At 43.0% G+C, this 21653-nt stretch overlaps 1 protein-coding gene across 3 annotated transcripts in view; it reads right to left on the bottom strand.

Moving 5' to 3' along the window:
- Positions 1 to 525: 525 nt before the first annotated feature.
- HEATR5A (HEAT repeat containing 5A) overlaps positions 526 to 21653 on the bottom strand; it is a 191630-nt gene continuing 170502 nt past the window's right edge. For 2 of the 3 annotated variants that reach the window (XM_075844387.1, XM_075844388.1), the window contains 6 exons: positions 18005 to 18152; positions 17212 to 17484; positions 16723 to 16947; positions 16506 to 16648; positions 16039 to 16252; positions 526 to 3458 (listed from right to left, as the gene is read on the bottom strand). In XM_075844387.1, the coding sequence (XP_075700502.1) occupies positions 3157 to 3458; positions 16039 to 16252; positions 16506 to 16648; positions 16723 to 16947; positions 17212 to 17484; positions 18005 to 18152 (1305 nt within the window). In that variant the 3' untranslated portion in view covers positions 526 to 3156. Of the gene's footprint in view, positions 3459 to 5849; positions 6026 to 16038; positions 16253 to 16505; positions 16649 to 16722; positions 16948 to 17211; positions 17485 to 18004; positions 18153 to 21653 lie in introns of those variants that run through there. The other variant, XM_075844389.1, reaches the window with a different exon arrangement.

The raw sequence follows: 21653 nt of genomic DNA, 5'->3' as shown, positions 1-21653 counted from the left end.
TTCGCACGGAAGTGCTTCCGTGTGACATGCGTGGTTTTCACGCACCCATTGACTTCAATGTGTGCGTGATGTGCGAAAAACGCTCAAAGAACGGACATGTCGTGACTTTTACGCTGCGGACCAACGCTGCGTAAAAATCACGCACATGTCTGCACGGCCCAATAGACTGATATATGTCCGTGCGACAGGCGTGAAAATCACGCGTGTTGCACGGACGTATATCCCGTTCGTCTGAATAAGCCCTCATACATATCCTTCTAACTGCAATACTAGCTGTATTTCCCCCTAGCAGTGGTTGCACGCAGCCAGAATGAGATAATCAGAAAAATAGAGCTACCCCATACAAATTGATTTGTGTGTACTCCCCTGTACATTGTGCCGCTATATTTATGGAGGAAGCGGGTAGTTGCTATAGACAACCAGCAACATTTTCAAAATGTACTATAGGCACCATGAGGTCTTCTGGATTTGCCAGAAACCAAACCAATAGAAGGAATCAATGGAAAAGAATTATGTTAATGCAACTTTATTTGAAAGTAGAATCATCCTATAACTGCATCAGGAGTCTGCTTTAACAATTATTTAGGCAGTGTAAGATTAAGAAAGGATTAAAAATACAAACATAGATCAATATGAAAAATACAGTACACAACTTCATATCGCCAGTTGAGCAATCACATCTGATTCTGTCAGTGCTCAGAAACAGCACATTGTTCACAGTTAATAATACTGCACTATATTCATACCACATGCAAATGTATGCACAGATTCAAATAAAACACAAAGACAATACACCTAGTGTTGCTAATCTTATACATGAAAAATAATTAGTACAAATGTGCAATTAAAGCATAGGATTAAAATTGTAAGAAAATAAATGCAGATCACACAAATATTTTGGATACGGATGTAAATTCACAGTAGAATTAGAGACGTTATTGTTTTGTATGTTACAATCTTATGCTTTGCATATATAACAGGTTTCAAAAATGTGAGTCTTCCTCATTTTAATAAAAAAAAAAAAAAAAAGTGAAGCTCCACCTCGTATTAAAGGAGTTGTTTCATGAAGACAACCCCTTCTCTACCCTTCTGGCGATAAGCAGAAGCCACGACCACCCATACGTTTTCTCCGCAGTGACCTCGGCAGGGGAAACGTAGCATTACAAGTCAGTCGCTCATGTAATGAATGGATGCGCCGGAACCACCAGAACAGGAGTAGAGCTGCTTCCCGTTCTAGCACAGAACTATATGGACATTGGCTATATAGTCAGCAAAATGTAAATCTTTGTAAAATATCTTAATTTCCTTCCCTTTTTTTTATTTTATCCTGTTCAATTTTACTCTGTGCAGCGTAAAAATGTGTGTTGCTACTTGAAAACAGTAAATAAATAGGTTATCTGCAGCTCATGACGGATCTTATTATTAATACTGACAAGTTAAGGCCCTATTGGACGAGGCGATTATCAAATTTTTGCATAATAGTTCGAATGTAAGAGATAAATCGCCATGTGTAATAGTGTGCAACGATCAATGTTAAATTGTTGGGTTTCCATGGATCGACCACATCTACCTGGGTGAAAGATTATTATTCATCGCTGCAACATCTCTTCGTCTAATTATAGATCTTCCAGTCGTCAGCAGTTCATAGATTAGGTGTGGGCGAACAGCTAACATTTTTAGCAATCATTGTCATGTGTAATAGACCGTCTTTAAAACAAACTAATCGCTAAATCATCACCTGTCACTTGTCCATGAAAGACTATCTGCCCATCTCTTAGGACCCTTAGTCAAGCTTTTTTAAATGCGCTCCTAAGCTGAAGTGTAAAGGTTGAAGTTAGTATTCACTTGTGTTCACACAGTGCAGTTTTGGTGCTGTTTCCACATGCCAAAACGGCAAAAAAATAAAAAATAAAGAGTAGAATAAAGTTTTGCTTTATTATATCACTTTGGAATCTACTCTGGTCTTTTGCTAAAGAAAATATGCTTGCATCCTCTATATTAAAGCTGCACTATGTGAGTATAGCTTAAACAAGCAGGGCTTCTAGGAGTGTTAACAGGGATGTCTGATTTTGCATTTCTCTGTAATATCATTCAAAACCTATTTTTTTTTATAATTACTGATTTAAAAAAAATGACACAAAAATGTCACAAAACTCATAATATCCCTAATGCAATCGCACTCCAACAAGGTTGTCTCAGGTAATAAACCAAAGGCTTTGTGGTTCTAGTTCATTTTAGCTGGAGATAAAATGAAGTAAAGCAAAAGTTCCTAAAAAATGTTGTTAACATTTATAATCAGCCTACCAAGTGTTAGAGTTAAGGCCCTATTACACCGGCCAATTTTGATCGGCGCTTGTTTGCTCCTGTCACAAGGAGCTATGTATGGGGACGTTACTCCGATTGCTCGTCCCCATACATTATTACCATGTCGGTAGCGCGTCTCCATGTTTACACAGGGAGATGTGCTGCCGACAACGAGAATATTTCAGTTTTTTTTTAAACGATACGATCAGCAGATAAACGAGCAAGAAGTGCAGTAAAAAATGTAGTAGTAGTTATGCAACTAAAACCAAGACACAGTATTCGGTACGGCAGTGCAAAACAGAAATTTTGCGTATTTTTCAAAACATCTTTGCATGGACTGCTAATATTTCTGCTGCAGTGTTTGTGCCCTCTTCACACAATCAATCTTATTAAACACATATAACATTTGTAAAAGTGCAACTAAGTGCAAAGAAGAAATGTACAACTTCAAATTCTAGGGAGAATGATTCAAACCCAACATTTTAGCCTATTCCTCTTTTGAAAACTTTATACAAAAGTTTGTGATAAGTATTTTACTGCTTTCTCATCCTCTATTTCATTTGCACTTTTATCATTCTTTTACATTCACTGTAAATTAGTATTGAAACTGGTGAAGCTCCTATGTATCAAGGTCAAACCACTGGGTCAGTGGATGTGTATCACATTCATACAATTAAGAACCAGTTTGTTAAGGCATCAGATTATTGAGACATACTGTAACAACATGTCATGTTCAGGAAAACCTTCATATATTTTATTTATCACAGGCACTTCTGATATTATTTGTAAAAGCTGTGAGCAAGCATTAAGGCTGCAAGGAATGGATCAGTGTAGCATTAAGGAAGAAATATTTCACAGAAAGTTTGTCTTTAACTGGATGGTTGGGGAACCTTGACCCCCTCCCCTGACAACGCGAGGCTTAGGTTTGAGGCTCTCCTGATTACCCCGAAGCGCAGATTCTAGGCGAGAACGTAATGCTGTGGAAGAACCAATTAGGTTACGAAACTGATCAGGGTGTCTAGCGCCAAACTGAGTAAGGTGTTGCAGGCCAAAGTCATGAAGAGCTCTGGAGCATGGAGATGCAGAACAGAGTGTATTTTCATCCAAAAGAAAGGAAATTAGTAGATGGAATTTCATAGACATAATGGGAGGTCCTGCAGAACAAAACGATAACATGAATTTTCTGAACTTACAGTGGGTGCTCCAAATACATAAAACAATAGAAGAAACAAAACGAAATTGATAAAATTCCAAGAGAGAAAAAAGATTAGGCTATATTTTTAAATATATTTGCATTAAATGTTTATATAAGAATAATTCATAACCCACAAACCCACAGCATGATAAGAAATTAAAGGGGTATTCCCACCTTAGACATTTATGGCATATCCAAGGGATATGCTATACATTTCTGAAAAATTTAGATTTCAGCTTTCAGACCTGCGCCTATGTCCAGAACGGGGGTCAACCGACACAGCCCTGCCTGGTAGAGCTGCTTCTGTATCTTGGCTGAGCATCAATGGACAGTTGGTCGTGCATTTGCGTGGCTCTCTCTATTGAGTCCTATGGGAGCTACGGAAACAGCCAATCAAGGAGGCTTCGTTTTCCAGGGACTGTACCTAGCAATAGGTAATATCATGCAGCTGTGTGGATATCACATTGACTTAAAGGTTATGTCCTCATTTGATCAATATTTCACAGCTTATATATACTGTACATCGTTCAGCCATAATGTTAAAACCCCTGATAGGTTTAGTAAATAACATTGATTATCTCATTACAAAGGGGCCTGACAAGGGGTGAGATATATTAGGCAGCATGTGAACAGTCAGTTCTTAAAGTTGATTAGTTGGAAGTAGGAAAAATTGGAAGCATAGGGAACAACTTTGACAAGGGCCAAATTGTGATAGCTGGAGCATCTCCAAAACGGCAGTTGCAATTGTTAATACCTCACAAAAGTGTTCCAAGGAAGGACAGCCTGTAAACCGGTGATATGGTCATAGGCACCCAAGGATCATTGACGCACATGCCAGCAAAAGCTAGCCTGTCCAGTCCAATCACATGGAAGAGCTACTGTTGCACAAATTGCTGAAAAAAGTTAATGCTGGCTATGAGGGAAAGGTGTCAGAACACTCAGTGCATTGCAGCTTGCTACGTTTGAGCTGCATAGCCGCAGGCCAGTCAGAGCACACATGCTGACCACAGTTCTCCCCTAAAGGCGCCTGCAATGGGCACATGAGCATCAGAACTGGACCATGGTGCAATGGAAAAAGGTGGCCTGGTCTGATGAGTCACATTTTCTTTTACATCATGTGGACTGGGAAAGAGATGTCACCCTAATGAACTATGGGAAGAAGGCAAGCCGGTGGAAGAAGTGTGATGCTCTGGGCAATTTTCTGCTGGGCAACCTTGGGACCTGGCATTCATGTGTATGTTACTTTGACACATAACCCCTACCTAAACATTGTTACAGACCGAGTACATCCCTTCATGGCAACAGTATTTCTTGATGGCAGTGCCCTCTTTCAGGAGGATAATGCGCCCAGCAACACTGCAAAAATTGTTCAAGAATTGTTTGTTGTACATGACAAATAGTTCAATGTGTTGACTTGGTCTCCAAATTACCCAGATCTCAATCTGATCAAGCATCTGTGGGATGTGCAGGAAAAACAAGTCCAATCCAGGGAGGCATCACCTCTCATATTTTCAAAAACCCCTTTAATGCTTGTAATTTATAAATGTAAATACATTTGTAATATACTTACATTTTCCAAAGTGGCCCCGTTTCCAGATCCTGCTGTGGGGAACTTAACTGGTGACGTCACTCTCTGCACTGGCTCTGCCGCTTTGTTGATCTTGAATTCTTTGCCGGGTATACGACATGTCACTTGTCACGTGGTGTATATCGGCTTGTTCTGCTTCATAGCCCGTAACGCGCATGCGCTGTCACTGCTGTTCTCGAGATAACAGCAGGGGCAGCGCATGTGCGTTACAACAGAACAAGCCGATATACACCACGTCACAAGTGACGTGTCGTATACCCGGCAAAGAATTCAAGATCAACAAAGAGGCAGAGCCAGTGCAGAGAGTGATGTCACCAGTCAAGTTCCCCACGGCAGGATCTGGAAACGGGGCCACTTTGGAAAATGTAAGTATATTACTAATGTATTTACATTTATAAATTACATGCATTAAAGGGGTTTTTGAAAATATGATGGTATCTCGGACAACCCCTTTAAAGGATCTGCTGCTAATGCCTTGGTGTCAGACACCACAGAACACATTCAGAGGTCTTGTGAAGTTCATGCCTTGAGGGTTCGTAGCTGTTTTGGCAGTACAAGGGCCACCTATATAATATCAGGAAGGTGGTTTTAATGTTATGGCTGAATGGTGTAGATATAATACTAGATTTATAAAACTGACTAACTTTGTAAATACATAGCTTTCTTTATTTTGCACTAATCCTGAGCTATAGCCTGTATTGCAGACCAGAGCAGCATTCACAGTTCTACTTGTTTTTTTACTGTAAAGAGTCAACAACCTTGTAGTCAGACACCTCCCTAACAGCTTACCTGAGTTTCTATAACACAGTTAGGTTTTTTTCTACATAAGATAAATGTACAGTGTTTTTTTGTAAAGAGGACACTTTCCAGAACGCAAATCACCAGAAGCTCCGTACAGTCATTGAGCAGGGAATGCTGAGAGATTTTAGCCCTGAAGCCTACAGAAATATTGGCAGGTTAGTCCCTACTTCATCAAAAAAGCCTCAATAAAATACATGAATGAGAAGGTTAAAGGTGCAATGCCAACAGCTATATCACAACAAGTCTTTACTACAGGGTTTTTTAACAAAATAATATATGTGTATTACTTATGTGCGTTACAAAGTGAAAAACACGTAGGGATGAAGATAAACAGGATTTTTTGAGAATTTAACATAAAATGTTTTTTTCGTCTAGTTCATTTGGGGACACAGACCATGGATATATGCTGTTGCCACTAGGAGGCTTGTAAGAAATGAAAAAGTGGCCCGTCTTACAAGAAATAACCTGTCCACAGACCTGTCCGCAAGAAGTACGAGAAGCAGATACAAGGTAAGAAAATGTATGTCAAACAATAGAGGAGAATCCCTCATACTGACAACCATGACCAAACCACTTGAAAACACAGTGGGTGGGAGCTCTGTCCTCCAATGAACTGGACGAGAAAAGGAATTTATGGCGAGTAGTCAAAAAATCCTGTTGTTTATTTTTTGGTTACATTGGGGAACACAGACCGTGGGATGTCTTAGAGCAGTCCCAAGGCTTGGGAAGAGAACACAGGACATGGACATCTATTTCACAGATGCCTACAAGACCTTGCGACCCAGGGAAGTGTCTGCAGAGTCAAAGGTGTGCACTTGATAGAACTTAACAAAAGTGTGTAAAGAAGACCATGTGGCCGCATTGCAAAACTGGTGGGCAGAGGCCTGATGGCGCACAGCCCAGGAAGCTCCAACCACTCTGGTAGAGTGGGCCATCACCCGAAAAGGGGAGCATAGCCCCGAACCCGGAAAGCCTTGCAAACAGTCATTCGAATCCAGCGAGCAATAGTGGCCTTAGGGGCCGCCAACCCCTTACTGGGACCCTCCAGGAGGATGAAAAAGTTAACAAACCTCCAGAACGAAGCTGTGACAGCAAGGTAAGTCTGCAAGGCACGGACAACATCGAGGTTGTGGAGGGAATGCTCCCTCGTATAACCGGGAGATGGACAAAAAGGACAGCAAAATAATGTCCTCATTCATGTGAAAAGCCAAACAAACTTAGGCAAAAAGGAAAGCACCGTGAAGAGCACCGCCTTGTCCTGATGAAGAATCAGAAATGGAGAACGGAAAGAGAGAGCCGCCAATTTAGAGATCCTACGGATGGAGGTCACCACAACCAGAAAAAAACACTTTCTAGGAAACAAGAGGAAGAGAGCTTTCTCGCAAGGGTTCAAAGGGAGCCTACTGTAAGGCCTCCAAAACCAAATTAAAATCCCAAGAAGAAATCGGAGGATAATAATGAGGGGGAACCTCTCGATTAACCCCCTGCAGAAAAGTCTTGACGTCAGCCTTAGATGCCAATGGGCGACCGTACAAGATGGAAAGTGCTGAGTGCCAAACATTGGCTGAGTGCCAAACATTGATCCAGGTCACCCAGCAGAAAGTAAAGAATTCTGGATAGAGAAAACCGCAAGAGCTGAAAATTGCAGTCTTCACACCAACGAAAATATGCCTTCCGGGGACGATGGTAAATGCAAGCGGAAGAAGGCTTCCTAGCCTTGAGAATAGTGAGAATAACAATTTCCTAGAGACCACCAGCCCTCAAATGGCGGCCTCAAAAGCAACAACGTTAAACATAGCGACCTCAAATTCTGGTGAAAGAGACCCGAGATAGCAGGTCTGGACGGAGAGGCAAGGGCCGCCTGATGTCGGGCAGAAGGTCATAAGATCCGCATACGAACAATGACGCTGCCAATCTGGGGCTATCCGGATGGCCGGAATCCCCTCGGACTTGAGCAGCCGAGGCAGGAGAAGCGGAGTGTCAAACATGTACAGGAGCCTGAAATCGGACCACGGCACCACAAGAGTATCCACGGCGCAAGCCTCTGGATCTCGGGCTCGGGAGATGAAGGGAACCTGACGATTAAATCTGGAAGCTATCAGGTCCATGTCTGGTTGGCTCCACCTGAGACATAACTGGTCGAAGACTTCCTGGTGAAAAGACCACTAATTGGGATCCACTATTTCGCAACAGAGGATGTCCGTGACCCAGTTGTCAACCCCGAGAATGTGTACTGCCGTCAGAGCAGGAACGTGCGCTTCCACCCAGGCCAGAATCTTTGTAGCCTCAGCTATCACCGCAACGCTACAAGTGCCGACCTGGGGATTAAGATAAGCCATGGCCTTATTTATTTGAACCCGCACCAGATGTCCAGACAGCGGCTATGTCCAGTGCAGCATAGAAATATGGCTTTCAACACCAAAAGGTTGTTGAAAATGATTCCTGTGGAGCTTACAGCCCCTGAGCCATGAGGTTCCGAAAGGTGCTCCTCTACCCCCTGAGACTGGCATCTGTGGAGATGATCAGCAAGTTCAGTGGAAGGAACAACTCCGGGGAATGGCCCAGGAAGGAGATCCACCACCGAACCGAGTGACAGACCGTGAGGGGAAGGATGATCTGCAGATCCAGGTAGTCGTTCCACGAGAAGAGAATCACCCTCTGAAGAGGGCGAAGTGAAACTGCGCAAAGGGAATGGTCTCGATCGAGGCCATCATTGTCCCAAGAACCCTCATGCAGAGGCGGAGTGAAGTCTGGGTGGCTGTCCGCAACAAAGAACGAATCCTGTCCTGAAAGATGGATAGACGCTCCAGAAGAAGGAAGGCCCTGGCAGAGCGAGTGTCGAAGGAGATGCCCAAGAACACAATTTGCAGGGAGGGAGACAGGCAAGATTTGGAGCAGTTGATTATCCAACCAAACCAACTCAGGGTGTCCATGGTTATCAGGAGCACCATCTCTTTTCATTGTCCTCCCTGGAGGGGACTTGAACAAAATGTCATCCAGGTATGGGGTGAACGATACCCCCTTGGTCCAAAGGAGTGCCATAACTACTGAAAGAACCTTCGTAAAGACTCTCGGAGCCATGGCCAGACTGAAGGGAAGAGCCACATATTAGTAATGATGGGACAGCACTGCAACGCACAGGAACCGCTGGCAAATAGGAACATGCAGATACGCGTCCTTAATGAACACTAATAAAAGAAATTCCACCTGGTCCATGTAAGCGATGACAGATCGAAGGATTCCATCCGAAAATGATGGACCCTGACATGTGCGTTGAGACGCTTGAGGTTCAGGATTGGACGAACCGAGCCGTAATTTTTCGGTATGACAAAAAGGTTGGTGTCGAACTCCTGAACCCTTTGGGTTAGGGGTAATGAGATGATGATCCCTTGAAAAAGTTGATTACTCTAAAAAAGGCGGCTGTCCTGAAGGGGGGCTGTGGAACAGTAGAGTGAAAGAAACGCTTAGAAAAAGGCTGGTAAATTCGATTTTGGATCCGGAGGATACCACTTCCTAAGCCCGAAATTTGTAAGAGCCAGACGTCCTTAAAGTGCAGAAGAACCTTCAGGTGGAGGTGGCCTTGCAGGCCTCCTGGCCAAATGCTTGTGGTTTTTGTATCCCTGCCACCCCCAGTGTTGCTTATGCCTGGTATGGTGGGTCTAGATCCAGAATAGGCACCTATAAGGGAAGGAGAAAAAAGGCCAAGGGCCAGTCCTACGCGGTTTCAGAGTGTCTGATGTCCCTCCTGAGGCAAAGATGCAGCAGCACTGGTCAGGAGATCCTGTGTCCCCAGCAACGTCCAACCGAATGCAGGAGAGACAGAAAGGACACATAGGCTCTGCCCCCGAACCACAGCGATTGGTCGCTGGCAGTTATGTGAGGGGGACTGGCCAATCAGAGAAGGAGGCCGATTCCCCTTTAGGGGATAGTAAAAAAAAAAAGCACACTGAAGTGCGATTGGACGAGAGAAAAAACAGCCCCCTGCTTGTACAATACAATGAAGTAAAAATGGAGCCGGCCATAGTTAAAAGGGAAAAAATGGCGCCGCCGGCAATAGGCCAGCTGAAAATGACACCCAGCAGCAATAAAGGCCTATGGAGCCCTAAAAATGGTAGCTACTGGCGTTCGGGTCCGGCAGAAGCAAAACTGTTTACAAGCGGAGGCCCTTGGGAGGGGGTTCAAACACTCACCATTCAGATCAGCGCTTTCCTTCCTCCATCTCGGAGATGTGTGATTATCAGGGGCACCCCCTCAGTGTTTCTACCGTAACTCAGGGGACACTGGTGGGAGAAGTGTGAGAGGTGCCCCTTAGGCTGGTGGGTAACAGAGGAGCTGACGCTCTTGTCCCACTGGTCTTCAAAGGGAGGTTAGACAATGGCGCATTCTCAAAATGACACCGTGAGCCTGCCAAGGAGGGGACAACAGGGAGACTATGTCAAACATGTGTCCCATCTTTTATTGTTGAAAAAATAAAAAATAAACTAACAAAGATAAATGGTGAAGACTCTGCGGCACTAGCAGAAGTGTCTGCCTCCTACAGACACTAAGCTAACACTGAATAGCTCAGTGTCTGTGGGCAGGGTATATCCTGTAAGAGGGACCAGTCTTTCATTTCTTAGTGTCAAGCCTCGTAGTGGCAACAGCCACGGTCTCTGTCACCCAATATAACGATTGAGAAAAGTGTATTAAATTCAATGCTAAACATTTATTATTGCAGCCCGCATATATCCATCTTGCCAATCACAAAGTGGTGTAAACAAACAGCACAGCATCTACAAAATGAAGATGCCAATATTAAAAGTTTCATATTTATAAGGCATACTGTTAGAGATGATCGATAAATGTTCCCTTGACAGAGACTACATGGAAACCCTGACGCCCATTTCACCTTACAAGGCTTTATCCTTTGGACTTGTGTGTCTGATAGTTAGTTGTAATATTGTGACATATAGGGATGGATTTGGGATATTTATGTATTTAGCTCCTATTTATTACGTATTACTTGATCAATATGTAGAACCCGGTACTACATCTATATCAAAATAATTCCCTATAGTTTGACATGTTCTTAGAAGGTTCTAGTTCTCCTTGTGGAGACCCAGCTGGTAGGGAGACTTAACGGCAATGCTACCTGGGAAAAAGTATGCAAAACAGCTCTCTACCAGAGGGAAGAAAATCCTCTCTCTAGTGCCACCTATCGACGACTACCCTTTAAGTCATTGTCTGTGTCTTTATGGACCCTTAAACATTGGGTTAATAACCAAACCAGAGAGACCCATCTGAAGAGCATTAGAGAGACATAGTTACCTAAGTAACTATGAAATCACCTTAATTTTGATAATCTATCTGAGCAATGCAGTCAACCCATTTCATTTATTGCTTTGGTTTCCTAATCTTCTATGGGGATACAGAATAGCATGTGAAGACATTGTAATGAAAAAGCTTAGAGTAAAAAAACAGTTTTAGAGTTCCTTTATCATATGCTAAAAAAAGCCCCAAGAATATTAACTTATTCCTGTAAGCAGTTCCGAAAAAGAATCATGTGACATTCACAACACGACTACTAAGAAACAGGAGTCAGACTGCATTACAAAATACTTTTTTTTAAAGCTGCTCACTAGCTGAGAAGGATCATGTGATACACAATGTGACGCCAAAAAAACAGAAAGCGCTTTCTTTTCAGCCACGTTTGGTACTTTATAGGGGCTGTTTAGTGGGTGTAATTGTACCCATTAATATAACTTCTAGAGTATCAAAATTATGTTCTTATTTTAAAGAGAACCTTTCACCTGCCCATACATGTGCAGCTGAGTGCAGCATGTAATAGGCAGGGCTGCACAAACCCTGGGGCACTTTACATTTTTTTCCTATTCTCCTCGGTTATTTAGATATTTGTGCCATTATATTTGGCGCCCGATATTTAAATAACCCCCTGATCTGTCAATGGGTTGTGTAATTGGCAAGTGGGCGTGTAACATTGCTGTGACAGTGTCCAATCAGCTACGGACAGTGTCACAGCAAGAGCTGGAGAGAGGAGAGCGTGTGCGTGCATGCGTGCATGCATGCTCTCACTCACTCTTCAGCTCTAGGCAGATAAGGACGCCAATACAGCGTGATCTCTCATGAGAGATCACTCAGTTGTTGTCCTTGTCCGCTGAGAGATGAAGAGTGAGTGCGTGCACGCGCGCACAGCTCGGAGCTGCGGGTGCGCGCGCACACGCTCTCCTCTCTCCAGCTCTTGCTGTGATACTGTCCGTAGCGGATTGGTCAGTGTCACAGCGATGTTACACGCCCCCTTGCCAATTACACGCCCCATTGACAGATCAGGGGGTTATTTAAATATCGGGCACCAAATATAACGCCACCAATATCTAAATAACAGAGGAGGATAGGAAAAAATTGTAAAGTGCCGCAGGGTTTGTGCAGTCCTGCCTATTACATGCTGAACTTGTATGGGCAGGTGAAAAGTTCTCGTTAACAGGTCTATCTCAGTATTTACTTTAGATCTCTTTAAATTTGCATGCCATATCTGTTGTGGATTTCTCCCAGATTTTGCAGTGAATTTCACTTATTGTATTGTGAGGGATAAATGCCACTGCAAAATCTGCATGCAAATCTACATATTAATATTTAGAGAGAGAACATGCTGGGCAGGATCATAAAAGCAGATCAGAAATCAGAATTATAAAAAAATTATCAATGATTAACAAAAGCAATATACACTCCACACGATTGAAATTGCAACACCAAGAAAGAAAAGTTTTGGAATTGTAAAAAATCACAGGATCGATAGACATGTTAATGATATGCAAATAATAAAAAATGGAAACAAAAGATTCCAAATATCTTGATTTATTCAGTATCGAGTATGAGTGCCACACGCAGAAACGCACTTCGCCATGGCATGCCATCAAAGAGGTTATTAACTGTTATCTGTGGAATGTTATGCCATGCTGAATACACGTGGGCACGCAAATCATCAAGATTGGCTGCTGGCAGCTCCCTTTGCAATTTATCCCACGAAGGCTGCTGACAGTAGCATGAGAAACATACGGCCTGGCGTTATCCTGTTGAAAAAACGGCTTTTAGGACAATTCGGAGAAATGGACGTACCACTGGTTCCAAGACCAAATCAATGTAACGCCGAGCTGTTAGTGTACCTGAAATGAAGACTAGAGGGGTCCAGCTACTGTACATTATGCCACCCCACACCATAATCCCAAGAGTAGGACAGGTATCGAGAAGGACGTTCCGTTGTGAAGGCCTCTTCATGGCTTTGCCCACGTGGCCTCTAGAACAATTTCCGGCTATCATTGTGTCTGAGACAAAAGCGGGACTCATCTCTGAAGAGGATAGATCTCCATTCCAGCCTTTATTTCTGTCTTGCTGTGCACCATGATAGCCTTAAGAGCGGAGGAGTGTGGTCAATGGAACACCTGTAGCTGGATGTCTGGCTCGTAGCCCAAAGTCATGCAAACAACTTCCGATGTTTATGTAGATACTGGTTGCCGCCCTAGGCGTGGGATGTGACGTCGAAATTTCACTTGCAGTACAAAATGGATCGCTACGCACCATTCTTCCAATCAGACGATCCGCCCGTGCTGAGGTCTGCCCATGCACGCCTATTGCTGTCATTCCCGTTGTTGTTTGTCTCCCAACCTCTGGGACACGCAACATTGAACAGTGCTGGCATTTCGGCCAAGGCGGGTAGCGATCTGCCGGAGTGATAAAACATGGTTTCTCAGTCCAAGGATTCTGTCCCTCCCAGTTTGCGACAAGTGGTGATAACTGCCATGCCAACGAACAGGAGGCATCGCACAATCATCCCACACTACTTGATCCAATTGTTGTGGTTTCATGTGGCTAAAAAACTTTGCTTTCAATCTGGTTTTATTCCCCTCCCACATGCCACAGATTAGAGCTAAGTGCTTGAAAATTTGATCATTTGCAGATCTTAGCGGCACCTGCTTCTTCCTTGATTTGCATAACCATACGGCTTGCCCTTCCTGGTGTTGCAATTTCAATGTTGAGGAGTGTACAAATGCTTTGCAACTCTTGCGGAAAATCCATCAGACTCCGAAAAAAAGGTAGATCTCCCGGAAGAGCGGTCAGGTCTCACAGGTCACCCATGTCCTTGTTAAAATATACTCACCTCTCCTAATGCCTGCAGTCCTCTTCACTCCCAGGCGTTGCAACATTCATTGTCCTAATGCCAGACCTTGCATTAGGACAATGTCTGCGACGTTGCCCAGTAGTTAAAGAGGCTCTGTCACCAGATTATAAATTCCCTATCGTGTACATGATGTGATCGGCGCTATAATGTAGATTACAGCAGTGTTTTTTATTTAGAAAAACGATAATTTTTGACAGAGTTATAACCTATATTATCTTTATGCTAACTAGTTTCTCAATGGACAACTGGGCGTGTTTTACTTTTTGACCAAGTGGGCATTGTACAGAGGAGTGTATGACGCTGACCAATCAGCTTCATACACTTCTCCCCATTCATTTACACTGCAGATAGCGATATAGCTATATCGATATGTGCAGCCACATAAACACACTATAACGTTACTGCAGTGTCCTGACAATGAATATACATTACCTCCAGCCAGGACGTGATGTCTATTCAGAATCCTGACCACTTCTCTGCACTTCTCTGTTAGTTAAAGCATAGCAGGCGTAGTCTCGCGAGATTACTATGTAAACTGTCTGTTAGGTCCACGGCCGGGGGTCGCCGTCCTATCTCACCCCCTGACGATCCCAGCCATGGAAATCTCTCTGCTCGGCATCCTCCTCCCCCTGGCAGACGCCGGCACTCTCTTCCGGGTCCTCGTTGTGTTTCCCGCAGGGCGCGCGCGCCCGCGCGTGCATCGCCTTAAAGGGCCAGTACACGTCCAGCTGTCAAAAATCAATTATCAGCCCAAATGGCTGCTGGACTATAAAAAGGGGCTCTGCCCACTGGTTCCTTGCCTGAGCGTTATTGTATACCCTAGTTTGTCTTGCTAAAGGTCTCCCAGTGTTTTCTAGTTCCCAGTGTTACCCGTTCCTGCTGCCTGTACCCTGCTTCCCGTACTATCGTCACCTGCTGAGAAAGCCAAGTAGTGTCTTCCCGCTGCATCCGCGGCGTCACCTGCTGTGAAAGCCAAGTCGTGTCCTCCCGCTGCATCCGCGTCGTCACCTGCTGTTAAAGCCAAGTCGTGTTCCTGCCACTGTCTACATTGCCTCAGGTACCCGTTCAGAACTATAGACAATGTTTTGTACCTTGTTGGCCAGCTGCTACCCCGCTACGCGGTACGGCCCTGTGGGTCCACACCCCGCGTCGTGACACTGTCATTTACAGCGAGATCTCGCTGTGCTGTAGTCTCACACAGACACTACAGAAGTGGTCAGGATTCTGAATACACATCCTGTCCTGGCTGGAGGTAATGTATATTCATTGTCAGGACACTGCAGTAATGCTATAGTGTTTTTATGTGGCTGCACATAGCGATATAGCTATATCGCTATCTGCAGTGTAAATGAATGAGGAGAAGTGTATGACGCTGATTGGTCAGCGTCATACACTCCTCTGTACAACGCCCACTTGGTCAAAAAGTAAAACACAGCCAGTTGTCCATTGAGAAACTCATTAGCATAAAGCTAAAAAAGGTCATAACTCCGTCAAAAATGATTGTTTTTCTAAATAAAAAACTCTGCAGTAATCTACATTACAGCGCCGATCACATCATGTACAATATAGGCCACTTATAATGTGGTGATGGAGCCTCTTTAAGAGGATTCCAAGCTGCAGGAACAAGGAGAGGTGAGGATCTGCGGAGTGTGGTCTGAGGTCTGTAATAATTTAGTTGGGTTATATTATTTTACCAGGGCTGTTATCTGTATTACTTTAGGGAGTCCGGTCTGGGTCTGTATGACTTTAGAATGGTCTGGTCCGGGGTCTATTAGTTTAGGGATCTGAGATTGTATTCGTTTAGGGGGCCTGTATTATTTTGGGGTGTGGTGAAGGTGGTCATATGCACTATTTGTGATTCAAATGCTGTAGATTTGCCAAATAAAACTGGCCGATGGGCCTCTTCCTACGTCCTTTTTCAGAATCTCACTGATGTCCCTTCTCAAAAGTTGTCGTATCTGTAAATCTGACACTTACGGTTCTTTTCCTCACTGGCAGTGATGAGAGCCTGCAGCAGCCTCACACCTTCCTGCAGAACTAAGAGCTCAGCCTGACTTTGAGGTTTTCTGCTATCAGCATGACTTAGGTGACGAACGACACGAGGTGCTAAGTCACGAATATATGGGGCAACGACATCATGAGCAGGATGCTGGAAAATGGACAAGATCAGCCGGTAGGATTTTAACTGCTCCTAAAAAAATGAAAAGTGGAAATTAACAAGGCTATAAATTGAACTTGACAACACCTTGTGGCATTATTAAAACATAGAATCTACTATTATATCAGCAGATTATACTAATAAATAGACTTATATTAGACCTTATTTGTTATGTTTTTGTTTAAATGTAAGAGTTGACCACTCCTTCCCTAGGAGTATTTCATTAGAAAAAAAAAAGGGTCACAGGTCCTCTAGAATATTTCCAAAAATCTCTGCAACAGCTTACATTAGGGTCCTTGTTGTCAGTGCTATCATGAAATCTCCGTAGACAGGAATTCTGGAGTCTGGGCTCAGACATCACCTCTGGATTGGCAGACAGAATGAATATTGTTATAGCAGTAAGCAGGGCTAGTCTGTCCTTTTCTTCACCTAGAGAAAATGATACATAATCAGTTATAAGAATAATTCTGGATATTACAATTTGTCACTGGCAAATAACATACCTGAATCCCAGGACTGGAGTATGGAGGAAGCAGAACTGTGTAAAAGACCGGTCCATGAGGATCTGGTCTTCTCTACTCGTGACATCGGAGATGACACAATAGCTTTAAGAGCTTGCAAGGCAGAAGTTACTGCTAGGGATAGTCGCCCATCAGGGTTTTTTTCAGCGGTGTACTGCAAAACACCCACCACTAGGTACAGCAGAGTGGGAAGGATTGACACACTGCCTGTAGAAGGAAATGGTTAGGATACAGAACTATTAGAAAGGAGACTGGTAAAAAGACTTGAATCCCAAAAGCAACTACAGCAAGGAATCAGCAAGAAAAACAAATCCACTGCAGCAGTCTATAGGCATTAGAAACGGTGGTCTACAGTTTTTCAACATGCTCCAAAGGTAAATACCATAAATCTGTTGCATACTTTACAGTAGGGCAAAAATAAGTTTTAATCCATTAGTTGAGCACCCAAGATCAACAATTGTTTTCACTCACCTTCTGGAGAACAGAGAGATGGCAGGTCAGCCAGAATGCTCAGAGATGCAGAAATGAGCAAGCTTGAATCATGTGACAGAGGTTGTTTTGTTGCATTTCTTCCACTAAAGCTTCCTGAAAGGCGAGGACTGAGCTGGGGTAATTGTCTGATGAGGATACAAAGGCACAACTCCAATGCACCAAGCACAAGAGAACGCCCAGCCACCAAGCCACCAGTATCATGTCCTTCCCCAAACTCTGGCAAGGTTTCCTTTTCCTCAGCTCCATCATCGACTAAATAAAAATGGAAACAAAGGAGGTAGACTAAAATCAAGAACATCGATGACAGAATACTGATGTTTTTTTAAGTTTTGCTAGTCATTTTGTGAAACACATAGTCCTGACTTTGACTAGAGTATTGTTTTACATACACTGTACTTGGTTACTCAGTAACAACTGTCAGCCATACAAACCTCAAATAAACATGACATGTAGTTTAATATTGTAAATCAAAAAAACATGTCACCTTTTTATCACATTCCTTCTTTTCTCCAGACACCTTCAGGTAATGATCATTTCCTTACGTTGCCCTATTCCTCTCCTGTTTGACTCTTTGCTAAAATGCAGGCTGTTAACACTGATAAAAGTCGCCCTCTCTGACGGCTTTACCTTGAAAGCACTACAAATATTTCTGTTTCTTACCCAACATGTTTCATCAAGGGATTTGATAAAATGAATAATTATTGTGCAGGGAAACTTGCCCTATTGCACCGCTGTGCTGTTCAGGTGGTATCCTTGACCCTCAATGACCTACCTTCAGCGCTTCTCCTTCTCTCTTGTACATGTTCTTGAGCTGCATTCAAGATCTGTTTCCCAACTTCCAAGGCCAATAACTGTATTTCTGAGGACTCTCGCATTAGCAGCAATCGGTGCAATACAGAAATCAACTCAATAGCGAGTTCCTGGTGAATACAAGGACAGACTTAATGAACCCTTAGGGCAGAGGAGACCGCTTGCTTTTTAAGTACTGCTCTGTGGAGTACAAGCATCCACGTCTCAATCACCACTGATTGTTCTTTTTTTTGCCATTCATTTTTATACTTCTACACATTCTTAAAGGCTTGAATTTGCGCTTTCCAATAAAACAGCAGCGCAGTGGAAGGAAATTTAAATTGCATTGTCATGTACGTCACCCAGCAAAATACAAATTGCTGCTTGCGCTATAATGCTTTCTATGATCAGCAGACATAGGCTCCTAAAACAGCCATGTAACTGCAAAAGAGCGGACACGTGCTGTAACAACATGATAATCATAAATGGAGTAATTAAAAAAATGAGTAAATTCCATAGAAGCATAAATTTAACCCCTTACCATCGCAGCCAGTTTTGGCCTTTCTGAAAAAGTTACATTTTTTTAATCTGACACGTGTAACTTTATGTGGAAATAACTTTTTAAGGTTTTCGCTTATCCAAGCGATTCTGGAGTGACACATTGTACTTTATGTTACTGGTAAATTTCGGTCAATAGATTTTCAGTTTTTATGTGAAAAATACCAAAATTTATCGCATGTTTAAAAAACTTAGCATTTTTAAAAATTGTATTTTCATACCACACAAATTAGTTAATAACAGTTTAAGCTTAACCCCTTCACGACTGCCATACGGCCGATGCCCCGTGCAGTTGTCACGTATGTAAACGTTGGCAGCCTGGAAGGGGGATTAATGAGTGCAATACTGCTTCAATGTGAGCAGCGCTGCACTCTCATGTCTGCCGGGGCTTTAAGAGCCCCGGAATACACCCCCCACTATAGACAACGCCACACATAACCCCCTGCAAAACCCCCTGTAGATAGCGCCACCTAAGTTTTATCTAGGAGCGGAAATCCCAGGCCAGCGCTCTGGATTCCGGCTCCTAGAGGGAGCCCCCGATGTCTCAACATTCCCACTGTAAATCGTGCCATCCCTGTAGATAGCAAGCTTCCCCACTGTATATACCATCAACCCCCCCTTCTGCTGTAGCACCATCTAAACTCCGACTGGGAGCTAAATCCCCGATGTCAGAACACTTTTTTTCACGCCAGACCGCGTGAACATAGCCTTATAGAACTCCTCACTCTCTGCTCACAGCGATCCAAGGTTATGGAGGGGGAAGACTACTGATTGTTACAGAGCTGTACAGTGTGTGTGTGTGTATATATATATATATATATATATATATATATATATGTATATATATATATATATATATATATTTATTTATTTATATCGATATAATATAGATACATACAACATAAAAAAATTGCAAAAAAGTGTTGTTTTTTCCAAAAATTGTGATTTGTCCGCTTGTAATAAAAATTTAAAACATGGAATTAATTCAACTTATCTAGAAAATGAAAGTCTTGTAAAAACAAAAAAGTAAAAATAGTTGTGACATTCAAAGCGGTTCCAAAAATATTATAGTTTAAAGAAGTGCATATCAGAAATGGAAAATTTGACCTGGACACAGGGGCATCAATAACTCTTGGGTTAAAATTATAAATTTTCGCAATGAATATGGGAGAAAAAGCTCACCAAAATCTGTTATACAATTTATCCCGAGTACGGCAACACCCCATATGTGGTCGTAAACTGCTGTTTGGGCATACGGTAGGGCTCATAACGGAACGAGCGCGCAGATTTTACAGGAATGGTTTGCGGATGCCATGTTGCATTTCTAATGCCCCTGAGGTACCAGTACAGTGGAAACCCCCCCAGAAGTGTCCCCATTATGGAAACTACACCCCTCAAGGCATTTATCTAGGGGTGAAGTGAGCATTTTATTTCAAATTTGTTTTTATTAACATTTTGTAGCGCATATAATAATATGAAAAACATGAAAACTTGGAACAATCCAATCATATAAAGTAATTCGACATAATATGCCCACATCCAGTGTGTAGTATTATCATCATAAAAAAAATAATGCAATAAGATAGATATTACGTCTCTAATTGGTACATGAATCACAAACAAAATTGTTTAATACAGTTAAAGTCATAAGTGTACATAGACCTATGCCAAATTCATTCAAGATTCCTAACATTTAAACCTAGTACACATTCCGTCTCTTAGGTCAGTTAGGATCACTACTATATTTCCAGAATGTGAAATGTCAGAATAATACTAGAGACAATGATTTATTTCAGCTTTTATTACTTTCATCACATTCCCAGTGGCTCAAAGGTTTTCATACAGGCGGTTAGTATTTGGCAGCATTGATTTTAAATAGTCTAACTCTGGTCAAACATTTTGTGTAGCCTTCCACAAGCTTCTCACAATAAGTTGCTGGAATTTTGGCCCATTTCTCCTGGCAGAACAGGTGGAGTTCTTTGGCTCGCAAGCCTCCCCCTTTTTCCTCCATGCATAATAAAGGTCATTATGGCCAAACAGTTCCATTTTTGTTTCCTCAGAACAGAGGACCTATCTCCAAAAAGGTGCAGTTGCAAACTATAACCTGGCTTTTTTATGGCGGTTTGACCATAATGACATTGATATGTATGGAGGACAAAGGGTGAGGCTTGCAAGCCAAAGAACACCATTCCAACTGTTAAACACGGTAGTGGCAGCACTATGTTGCGGGGGTGCTTTGCTGTAGAAGGGACTGGCGCACTTCACAAAATAGATGCCATTATAAGGACGGAAAATTATGTGGAGATATTGAAGCAACATCTCAAGACATGAGCCAGGAAGTTAAAGCTTGGGTGCATATGGGTCTTCCAAATGGACAATGACCCCAAGCATACTTCCAAAATTGTGTCAACATGGCTTAAGGACAACAAATTGAAGGCAACGAAGCGGCCATTACAAAGCCAGACATCAAGCCCATAGAACATTTATGGGCTGAACTGAAAAAGCATGTGAGAGCAAGGAGGCCTACAAACCTGACTCAGTTACACCAGTTCTGTCAGGAGGAATGGGCCAAAATTCCAGCAACTTATTGTGAGAAGCTTGTGGAAGGCTAGACAAAATGTTTGACCTTAAACTATATAAAAGGCAATGCGGAGTTGCGGAGCAGTTCCCGACGCACACTGTCCTAACGGACAGTGTCCGTGAACCGGAGGTCAGCTGTCCCCAACAGCTGACACTTCAGTCTTGCCAGTCAGTGGACCATCGCTGCCGATTTTGGTAATTAACTCCATAAATGCGGCGACCGATTGCGCTCGCCGCATTTAAGGCGTTTGAAGCACATCGGGGGGCTTGTCGTGGCAATCGGAGGGCAGACAATGGCCTACGGGTTACCATGTATGGAAGCCTAGGAGGAGCAGCCTCCGGTTGGTCCTCCTAGGCTTCCTGTCAGTTTGACTGTCATGTCACAATGACAGTTAGAATACATTACACTACGTGTGTAGTGTAATGTATTCCAGCAGCGATCAGAGCTGCAAGTCTAAATGTCCCGTAGTGGGACAAGTAAAAAAAGTAAAAAA

The sequence above is a fragment of the Rhinoderma darwinii genome, chromosome 12, assembly GCF_050947455.1.
Source record: "Rhinoderma darwinii isolate aRhiDar2 chromosome 12, aRhiDar2.hap1, whole genome shotgun sequence".
Lineage (NCBI taxonomy): Eukaryota > Metazoa > Chordata > Amphibia > Anura > Rhinodermatidae > Rhinoderma > Rhinoderma darwinii.
This window is presented reverse-complemented; position numbering and strand designations above follow the sequence as displayed.